This window comes from Akebia trifoliata, chromosome 14 (genome assembly GCF_017979445.1).
Source record: "Akebia trifoliata isolate Shusen 1 chromosome 14, ASM1797944v1, whole genome shotgun sequence".
Taxonomy (NCBI): Eukaryota; Viridiplantae; Streptophyta; class Magnoliopsida; order Ranunculales; family Lardizabalaceae; genus Akebia; species Akebia trifoliata.
In genome coordinates this window covers 14,177,540-14,189,131 of record NC_141388.1, presented here as the reverse complement: position 1 = coordinate 14,189,131, position 11,592 = coordinate 14,177,540, and the positions used below count along the sequence as shown (strand labels likewise).

The following is an 11,592-nucleotide window of genomic DNA, read 5'->3' as shown; positions in this document are numbered from 1 at the left end:
GATTGTCATGTGAAATTGATGGGTTAAAGTTTATTAAAAATTAAATTTCATTTGTTGAAGTCCTATTGATTTACTCGTTTATTTGATTAGTGATTAAGGTTAATTTAAATATTTTCATTAAAGTTTCAATGTCCAAATTTCTAAATTGAGGTTTCAATTTTTTATTTAAATTTCGTCATTTTATGTGGTCTAGGGGTTTTACCTATGTGTAATAATTCCTAATTTTATTTAGAATTTGAAGGGTAATTTGATCATTTTGTTGATTAACACGAACATTAGCGAAAAGCTTAGTTTTGCCTCAAGTCATTATTTTTATGTCCCAATATCACATTTTCCTATCGAAACAAGGTTTCTAGGTGTAATTTGAACATCGAGGGGTATTTTAATCATTTTATCGATTTGTGTAACCTTTTGCCTTTTGTTTGATTAAAATATGATTATTTCTAAGTCTTGAAATTCCATTTTCTTAGTGTAACGAGGTTCCTAAAGTTAATCGAAACATGTAGCGATCCTAAATGTATTTGTACTTTGTAAATTGAGTGTAGAGTGTGACAATCCTAAGCGTGCATAATTACTATGCAAGCATGTTAAGAGAAGAGAAAAGAAAATCATAGAATTTGAGAATTAGAAAAGGGATTAGAGTAAATTGAGAGAAATTCTTTCATAAGCTTTCGACTTCTTCGCATATTTTGCGTATATCATTAGGAATCTGCAGCAACTGGGTGATGGATTGTCAGATCAAGTGGATGCAAAATGGGGTGCCTATAGTCCTTTCTCACATTCATTGATCTTTCTTATTATCACCAAACTTCACAAATCTATAGCAATTTTTTTGGGTTATTATCTTACAAAAATTTCAGATGCTAAGAGGTCTCTTTTGCAAGGATGTATAAATTTTATATAATTCATTCTCTAAAGGGATCACAACAACCATTCATTTCTATGTAAGTTTTGATTTAAACTCATCATCCCCATCTATTACAATCCGCTATTTCCTTCTTACTATTTTTGTATTCTTGAATTCATAGATTTATGATAGGTGCAATAATGCCATTCCTCTTTGAATGACAGCCATAATGTAATTTCGAGTCCATGTTTCGAAGTCCGTATAAGACTGGTTTTGAAGTTATTTTAGGCATTGATGAAATACATATATAATTCAAGGGTCGGGTTCCGTAGACCCCCATTACGACTCACATTGCGACACACCGTTTTGTCTTATATGGACAAAACTGTTTGGAATGGGACTGATTTTTTGTGAGGATGACCTCTATGGTGAGGATATCATCCTTGCCAAAAATCAGCTCATTATGAAACTTCTAGCCCCATGTTTACAAGTTGAAAAATTTTAGACCGTCCAATTTTTGTAAATCAATTTTGATGGGGTTAGAAGTTTTGGAATGGGATGATTTTTTGCAAGGATGATCCCCTCATCACAGAGATCATTCTCACAAAAAATCAGCCCACTCCAAACATTTTTGCCAATATAAGACAAATGGTATGGCGCAATGTGAGTCGTAATGGGGGTCATAGGAACCCACCCATAATTCAATTATCCCACTACATGAGGCTTTAATGTTGATGCTAGTTTTAAGTAGTTTCAACGTGATTTTGAACTCTTGTATTCATATTATATATATATATATATATATATTATATATATATATATATTTTTTGTTGATATTTGGGTATTTGGGCCAACTAGCGTGCACTAGACTAGTCTCTACGCCCCGCACCTAGACTTCACCCACTACGTGTGACAATGCGTGGCCACCAAGGTTTTTTTATGGGTAGTAGCCAAACTTGAGACCAATGAAAGAGAAGACTCCTTGACCCCAAGTTGGTACCATTTAGCCACCCCCTTGGTGGTTGGATTCGTACCAATTTGGTGTTGATATGAATATATTTTTCATTGTTTATTTGGCCTTAAATTTCGTGTCAATTTAAAGTCACACATTGTTGACTAAACATGGCAAGTCGATACCATGATTTTAGTGTTTGCGAAAATTGAATACGGTGATACATGTTGGTGGGAAAATTAATATTCCATCTAGATAAGTGTCAATCCCTTGATTGGGTGTTCCTACAATTTTGGAATTTCCAAACAAACCGAATCAACTTGATAACTCAAACATGGTGCTCAATTGATTTTTTTAAATTGTTGAGTCGACTCGATGAGTATACTGAGTTGATCCTACATTAGTGAAATGGATCCGTTTGACTCCTTCGGCTTGTGTGTATAAGATGATGATGATAAATAACTCATTCAGCCTAGGTTGGCAATTTGATCGTAAGTCCTTTAAGTTGACCCTATGTTAGTCGAAGGATCGTAGTAGAAATCAACTTTCAAGTTGAGAGGGACCAATGCCTAACACCTTTCGGATTCCGTAACCTAACCCTATCCAGTTTCTCTATCGCAAACCGACTCAAATCCAATTCAGTGTCACTTCATGGTTCCTAGACCTCAAAACTAGGTGGCAACTCCCAACCGCACATCCATCGAGGCATTTTAAGAGAGTGAGTGATTTCAAATAGTTCATTTGATTTAATGGAAAATCCTTTCCACTATAGGATTTGTGCAACACAATCACATGCCACAAAATGTGTTTACGGGTAGTTTCAAGCAGTTCTTTCATTGGTGTTTGTGGAAAATGTTCCCAACTCTTGGGGTTTTCAACACAATTCACACCGTGGATTATGGGATAAAATCCTCTTTTGTATAATAAATTAATATGTTAAGGAGGATTTTTCTTACATAATTGAACTCATACAGTTAAGGTGGAGGTGTGCTTCTGCATCGCTATCTAACCTAACCAATGCATCTCAACTAAATCATTAAAAAAAAAACTTTTATAAGATGGCAATAAGACTAACAATATGCTATTGTAGATTCAACATTAGATGAACAAATAGCTAAATATTAATAGATTGAGGACAATAGAGATGATAATATTGAGATCGATTAATGCAAAAAAACTATAAAAGATAACTTAGAAATTAATAACACATTCATGAAAATGTATAGGAATAGCCTCAACACATGATCAACTAAGAAAAAGTCGACTAAAATAATTTGATCACTTGCAATGAAAATTGATTGCTAGTTGAAAACTCAATTAGAATGGATATAAAGTCGAAGGTTTGAAAAAAATTAAGAGAAAGAACCCAAAAGAGTGTAAAGTGATATAGTAAGACAGATTCGAATACAAAAGCCATGATTGAAGACATGAATTCAATGGACCAACATGATTTCGTTAAGTTGATTCAACAATTTTTGAAGAATATTTTCATGATAATGATGGTGATAAATTTGTAATGATTTTCTTTTCTTCCCAACCTTTTTCAACAAAAAAAATGAGCTAACTTAGTTTTGCCTCCCCACATTAAGTACAAAAATACATCCACCGCCCTCAACTTGGCTTTGACTAAGTCTATCTAAAAATGATTCAACTACAAATCTTCCGAGAATGCAATAGATAATGGGAAAAAAAAATATGAAAAATTGAGGGATTTTTTTTTTTTTTCCATTAGAGATAGTCAATGGTAAGGGATGCAATTTTGAATATTCCAAAATTATGGACTTGTGTGATTTGTTATCTAACAAATGTGGTAAATAAAAACCCTTAAAGATGTCATTTTTTTTATTGTAAACTTTGTCAAACCTAGTGGATTTGCCTACAGATTTCTTTGATCTTCAAATCTTTGTCCCTATCAAGGCATATAATACTCTTTAAAGAGTATCATTTGTGTTGAGTGTGTGACTCGAATTCTAATTGACTAAGTTTGAAAGGTTCGCGGTGCGACATTTTGTAGTGAAGTAAAATAATGGAAATTTTTTGGGGCTCTGTGGTGGTAGCGAAGGGATTACTATAGTTTTAAAACATGAAAACTCTACTCAAACGAGTTAAATAAAAATATATTAAATTAATATATGTTTAAAAATTAAATTTTAATATTTTAAATAAATGAAGAAATATTTTTGTGCTTCATTGAGTATTATATAAAGTCGAAACTTGATCAAGCATATGTCCCAACTCGATGCATTTTTTATTTGACTTGGTCCAGTTGATGAGTAGGTTCGACGTCTTTGAAGTTCGAGTTTAAGGACTAAGTCACCTATAACGCCAATCAAGTCAAGTTGATAAGATTTCTAGTCGACTCAATGAGTTCTAAAACTATGGTTGATATTCTAGAGTAGGGTTCAAAACTGGCATCCCCCAAACCACAAATCTCATTCGAAACCTATTCACTCGGTGACGATCTCAAAAGTTTTAGGGCATGGACCTACGTCTTACCTGATCGACATATCGCTACACAGCTTTAAAGTCACGTGTTCAAGTCCAAGGTCTACCCAAAAAAATAAAATAAACTACTTTTATATTACCCCTTAAATACTATTTTGAGGCTAAAAATTCAATTTTTTTTTGAGACCTTGATGGGCTAGCTTCTAGGATGTAATCCATACACATTGGAAAAAAAATTGTTTTAACCTACTTATAAATAATTGATTTTAGAGACTTATGTTTCAATATCTACTTTAATTCATTTATCATCTTTTCTTTTTTTTTAATATTTGTTATTGATGACCTTATCATTATTTTAGAAGTGAAGGCTCTAGCTTTCCTTTTGAACCAAATCTTTAACCATTTGGCTTAATGGATAAATTTATATCGATATAAATATTATAAGGGAGCATGATCTAAAGTTCATACATGCAATGATATTTATCCATTTTAGTAATTATTTGTGCCTATTATGATTTTTTTAGTCAATTTGTTAATTATTTACGCATGTGATATTATTTTACCAATTCAAAACTTAATTATGCATTTGAAATTTTTTACCATTTTGGAAATCAACTGTGCATGTTATGAATATTACTAATTTGGAATTATTTATGCATGTGAATTTTTAACCAATTTATTAGTTTATATATGCATGTTATGAATTTGTATCGATTTGAAAAATATTGATGCATATTATGAATACTAATTTGAAAAATATTGATGCATGTGATGAATTTTTACAAATTTGGAAAATATTGATACATGTTATGAATCTTCACCAATTTGAAAATTGATTTTTGGATATGATGATATATTTACTAATTTGAAATTTTTTGCATACGATGATATATTTACCGATTTGAAATTTGATTATGCATGCAATGATATTTGCTAATTTAAAATTTTTATTCGCGTACATGATATTTATCAATTTGAAAATTGTCTATGCATATGATATGTACCAATTTGGAAATTTTTTTGTGCAAATGATATTTATCAAATTGATCATACATGTGGTGGTATTTACCAAGTTAGAAATTTACTTGTGCACGTGATATTTATCGAATTGATTATATATGTGACACACTAATCGAATTTTTCATAAGACTTGCTATATGTACTTTAGTGCATTGGATGTATTTTAAATTTTCTTCAAATTGTTTATTCCTCATTTGTGTACAAAATTCGAAGAACTTTATAATATTTGTGAGAATCCTTCCTATAGGGTTTGTTTGACCAACTTGACATGAAATGATGATGATTGGACCTTAGTCTCTGTCTTTTAACTTTAAGAGTTTTTTTAAATTGTAGTAAAGACCGATCATCTCAATCAGGTGGGTTCGGTGTCTAACACATTCTGAAACTTATAATCTGACTATTTGCCCACATCTCTTAGTCATGGACAGCTTAAGATCTATTTAGAGTTATTTTGGTCCCTAAACCTAAGTCAGGCAGTGACTCCCTATTTTAAAAAAGAAATCACCCAATTTAACACCAAACTACTTTTTTTATTTTTTAAGTAAAAAGTGTTGAGACGCTTTTAAGGATTGGTGATAGACCAATATAACGCATAGGGCCAATAAGGGGGGCGTTAGGTGGAGGAGAGACACGATTATAAGTAGAGAGAATGATGCCTTATTAGAAATGATCACATGACAATCAAGAGTTGGGCAGTTCGACTAGAAATAAAAGGATCTCTTCCCTTTATAGAAGTTCCTTTTCAAAAACAACGAAAGAAATGAATATTGTATTACAAAGATCTTATCCACTTAAAAGAGATAATTTACCAATGAGAACTATAAATCTAACCGTTCAAGGCTCAATTACTCTTGTTTCTCCATGGAAATGGAGTTATTCAAATTGCAACCCCTTAGAAAAATAATATTATTTGTCTTCTCTAGATCAATCTATAATTATCATTTTTAAAGTGTCTATACTTTTTTTTATTATAATGTACACATCTGAAGGGTATGCCACATATCCAACCTACAAAATAAATCATAATCTCTAACAGTGATAAGTCTTATAAAATTTTAATTTTATAGTACCATGACCTGTCACACTGTGATATTTTATAAATAAGCGTGTGCAGGCAAACATTATAGACCCAATTCTTAATATTATCATCAAACACCCAATCGACAGCTCAGATTATTAGTTTGTATACATCCAAGTGGGGTGCTCTCAATTTGATCCCTGAGGCCTCATTGCTCTATAAAAGTAATATAGCGATAGAGGAATAAGTTTATTAATTAGAGGATGAAGAATTTGGAGTTTGGACCCATGTAGGAAGAAAGATAGGTGATACCTTGAAAAAAATTGACTATAATGCTAAAAAATATCTTTATTTTTTATTTTTCACTAGTAGTTGGTGAGTGCATAAAAAATATATATATAGAATTTATGCTTGATTAATTTTGTTTATAACTATTTTAAAATTTGAAATAGATATTTATTTTTATACTCTTTTTGATTAATTTAAAAGACTAATCTAAAGATATTTTGAAAGTAAGGGTATTTTATAATTTTAAAAAATTGAAAGTTAACTAATGTCAGTAGAGGAATTGTACTTTCACTTGTTTTGATGGAAACCTTTTTAAAGAGAATAATGATAATCTCACTCAGAAATTTTTACATGGTCAATACTCAGTCGACATGACAAGTGCATAGAACCATCCCAAAGAAAAATGTCTATGGTTTCGTGCACTTGTCATGTTGATTGAGTGAAAATTTTGAAGTTAGAATATTGTGAAAAGGTCATTGTGGAGGTTTTTTTAACTTTTCAAATTTTGGTATCGACAAACACTTTTTTTTCGATTATGTCTTATTATATAAATTAAATGAAAAGTCAGATTAATCTTATCAACTTATCACATATTTATAGATTTCATGGCATAGATCAAATTTAAAAAATATTTTTTTTCGACTTCATTCAAGAAAATAAAAATGGATGATCACTTTAAATATCAAATTTAAAATTAAAATTTATTTAAAAAAAAAATTATTATTCTTTTCCTCTACCACGAAATTAAAGGACCATTAATCTCTATCAATGAATATTGACCCCCTAAAATTTCCCCCCTTTCATGGCCACTAATGAATTTCTATCCATCAATATATTCCTCTCTCTCTCTCTCTCTCGCTCTGTCTCTGATCGAATCTGTATCAGATATTATTTTGGAATCTTACAAGAAAAGCATCTCCACAGAAAGCACGAGCTCGCCACACGCTCTTATCGATCAAACAATCATCACCACCCACGTGGCAGTCCATCAATGGTCCAAATCAAAACCTACCATCTTTATCTTCTTGTGCCCACCGCACTTTTCACCATTCATTTGCTTTTGTCTCTCTCTCTCTCACAGTTCTCAAGTCTCAACCAGAACTTTCTTCTTCATCTGCATCTCTGTCGGACTCTGCTATCCAACCATGCTTCTCAGAGCTGCCTCTGCTTTCTCTCTCTCGACCACACAAGGAGAGAGCCTTAAACCCCTTTTGTCTTCATCTTCTTTCTTGAGCTCTTCATCTTCTCCTTCTGTTCTACGTTTCTCACAGAGAAAAGGAAGAGAAGATGGGTTCATTGTCTCTGCATCAACTGAGTCGAATAATCGCCCACTTACGGGTATAGTGTTCGAGCCCTTCGAAGAGGTGAAAAAGGAGCTTCTTTTAGTTCCCACTGTTCCAGATAAATCGCTCGCTCGCCAGAAGTACTCGAACGAATGTGAGGCTGCCATTAACGAGCAGATCAAGTGGGTTTGGTTCTCTTTATCTCTCTTTTGTATTCTCTACTCTCTGTTTTGGAGATTTTCTTTGTCTGCCATCATCTACCTGTCTCTGTTACTGTATTTTTGCTTGTTTGGGTTATCATGTTTTATGGGATTTTCGTCTAATTTGTGATCTTGGGTTTTCGTTATTTCAATCCATCTCTCTCCATTTTTTCTTCTCCATTTCGTTTACAAAGGCATTTTCTTTCAATGGTTCTCATGGATTTCTGCAATTTCTCTTTATTATCTTCTTGTTTTTTGTTATTTTCTTTTTTTTAATTTCCTTGATTGACTAAATCGATGGATTGTTATGTATTTTGTTCGTCTATTTGCAGTAGGGCTGTCTACGGGTCGGTTTCAGTTCGGATCCACATATACCCATAACCGGAATCTAAATAAACTTTTGGTTCAGTTCTTATGGGTTCCAGTTCTGGGTACCATTAAGATAGACAATTTTTTTTGGTTGGAGAAAAAAACTAGGACCCTATAAAATAGACAATTGTTTTTTAGTGACAAAAAAGAACTTGTAATTATTCAATCAAGAGCATGGTTTTAAAACTCTTCTGAGATGTATCGCCCGAGTTAACTCGGTATCAGAGCTGACCGAGACCAACTCACAAAGTCACTTTTTTGACTGAGATTCAGGACTCAAGTTCAATTTTTTGGTTTTTTGAACGAGACGTATCAAACATATCGGAAAACTCGTCCGAGATGACTTGGTATCGGGCCTGGATGAGACAAGTCGCGAAACCGAGTTTTAAAACCATGATCAAGAGTTGATACCATTACCAACAATGAATACTTCAAGCAAATCAAACTTTTGAGAAGAACATCTTTGGAAATTGTGCTATGGAGTATTTGTTTGTAGTTGAAAATGAAAAGTAATGTATAATATGAATGGACCTTTATGTATAGAAGGTGAAATATAAAGATTCCATATTCTCTTTGTATTTTAGTTTTCGTTGAAGTATTTTTACTTCAAGATATCTCTTGGTTAATGTTTAATTCGACTACTAATTTTGCTATAAATAAAATAATTTACTAATCGAGTACCCGAAGGAGACCGTAGTCTTATCGGGTCCCTAAGATGGCTACCCAAAACCAGACCAAAAGAAATCATGGGGATACGTTGGGAAATTTGATAATTGGATACCCATTGACACCCTTAATTTGCAGTCCATGACACATGTTGATGGCTTTTCTCTATATCTATTTATGTTGAAACCTATGCTTGTCTAACTTGGGTTTCTTTGTTAACAGTGTGGAGTACAATGTTTCATATGTGTATCACGCCATGTACTCCTACTTTGACAGGGACAACGTGTCCCTTCAAGGCCTTGCCAAGTAATAGCCTCAGAAAACCCATTTTTTTTTCTTTTTTATCTTAGCAATGTTGATTGCATATTTGTTCATGTTTCAATCAGATTCTTCAAGGAGTCGAGCATAGAAGAAAGGGAGCATGCAGAGAAGTTGATGGAGTATCAGGTGTTTGCTTAATTACCTTTGTGTTCTCCCACTAATACATAGTTTGTTTTATTTTGAATTTTGTATCTCTAATACTCTTATTTCTCTAATTCACAGAACAAGCGGGGAGGGAGAGTGAAGTTACAGTCTATAGTGATGCCCCTGTCTGAATTTGATCACCACGAGAAGGGTGATGCCTTGTATGGTAAGATTTAACGGCCGCTTCTTAGTTTGTTATTTGTATGAAGATAAAGATGTAGATGGTATGGAATTATGGATGTTTTTGTAGATGTGTGTGCGCATATGCATCACATCGATATATGGACACACCTGACACATCCCAGCTTGTAAGTTGGTTTGACCCGTTTAGTTTGAGGATTTTCTATATAAAAAATGAATTCAAAAGATTCTTCAAGCAGCCAGCTTCCATAAACTAATTCATTGAAATGTTGGACACAAAATGGTTTGATATAAGAAATCAATTTTCCCTAAGTCACGTGATGTGTGGGTGTGCACGCACATACTTGTGTGTTCTTTTACTTGTCATATATTTCTTTCGATGTCTTAAAAATATATATGTCAGGCAATATCAATTTCTGCATCTATATCCAAAATAAATATATTTCTCTTTACACACTCAGGCACATGCCTCAAAAACATGCATATGGGTGCTTACTTGTTTGTTCGTGTGTTATAGGGCCCAATTAGGTTTAACTTTTGTCAGATTATGCACACTTATAGGCTATTTTGCATTTTGCTTTCTATAAATTGTTTTTTTCCCCTAAGAATCGTACTAGGTGATTTGTTTACTCTTTTCCATAATCTATAGGGGAGAAGATCATGCCAATTACATGAAATGATGACTATTCTGTCTTTTTCATAAGCACTTATTGATATGTTTTTCCTATGATTCCTTGATTCAGCAATGGAGCTCGCATTGTCTTTGGAGAAGTTAACAAATGAGAAGCTTTTGAATTTACACAGCGTAAAATATCTTAATCCCCTTTACATCTCTACCTGATTTGAATTTCGAGAATTACCATTGGTTAGGTCTCTAATTGGTAAAGTATTTGTTAGCTCATAGGATCAAGCACCTGCAAAATGTTTAGTATGTTAGCTTGCAAGCTGAAATATTCTATTCTTTCTGAGATACTCTATTCTTGATAAACAAACAACAGGTGGCAGATCAAAACAATGATGTGCAGTTAGCAGACTTTGTAGAGAGCGAGTTTTTGACTGAGCAGGTAGAATAGCCTTCCATATTTTGTTTCTAAATTTCGAAGAGTGGTAGTTTTATTTTGATGTCTGTAATTTGTTTCCTCTCTCCCTAGGTGGAAGCCATAAAAAAGATCTCCGAATATGTTGCCCAATTGAGAAGGGTTGGCAAGGGACATGGTATGTACCAAATTACAAAATCACCCTTCTCCACTTTCATCACTTCTGCCTCCCCCAAAGGTGCTAACAGTCGTAATTCTGGTGGGTTTTGCAGGAGTTTGGCACTTTGATCAAATGCTCCTCAAGGATGGAGTTGCTGCATGATGAGATAAAATATCCCGTTTTTCTTGATTGCAATTTTATATGTGTGTCTTGTGAGTATAGTTTTAGAGTGTGGTGGCTCTCTAGTAGGGAGTTAGAGATGTGAGGAGTTAGAAACCTTTATTTTCAGATAAGGATGCTTTTGGGATTGATTTTCAGGTAGAAAGAAATAGATAGTGTTTGGGAAGTACACCAAAGACTGATGTATGTTGTATAAGGATTTTATCTTTATGGTTAGCTCATCATCATCATTTTAGAATCATTACGACTTAGATGAGATGTGCATGGAGTTTATTAGATTGTGTAATTTGGCAGTATGAATGCTCATATATGAAGAAGAAAACCCCATGGGGTTAGCCTAGTGCAAGCCGAGCCTTGATAAGCTCCTCAGGAAGGGTAGGTCAAGTGTTCGAAACCTCACGAAACAATGAAATCCTAGGGCCACCCTCCAAGGTTCGATTGACCCATGACTCAATTAGTTGCACGTAGGACTTTCCGAGGGGGCGATGCATGTGACTTGGGAGTAGTCTCAACTGTGAAGG

General features: G+C 33.4%; 1 protein-coding gene across 1 annotated transcript; it reads left to right on the top strand.

Moving 5' to 3' along the window:
• The first annotated feature begins 7,617 nt into the window (after positions 1-7,617).
• LOC147386393 (ferritin-3, chloroplastic-like) lies at positions 7,618-11,312 on the top strand. Its single transcript, XM_086423683.1, has 8 exons — positions 7,618-8,035; positions 9,311-9,394; positions 9,475-9,535; positions 9,632-9,719; positions 10,438-10,499; positions 10,693-10,758; positions 10,846-10,909; positions 11,004-11,312. Exons 1-8 carry the CDS (start codon positions 7,716-7,718, stop codon positions 11,051-11,053), a joined length of 795 nt encoding a protein of 264 aa, XP_086279809.1. The 5' UTR covers positions 7,618-7,715; the 3' UTR covers positions 11,054-11,312.
• Positions 11,313-11,592: the final 280 nt, after the last annotated feature.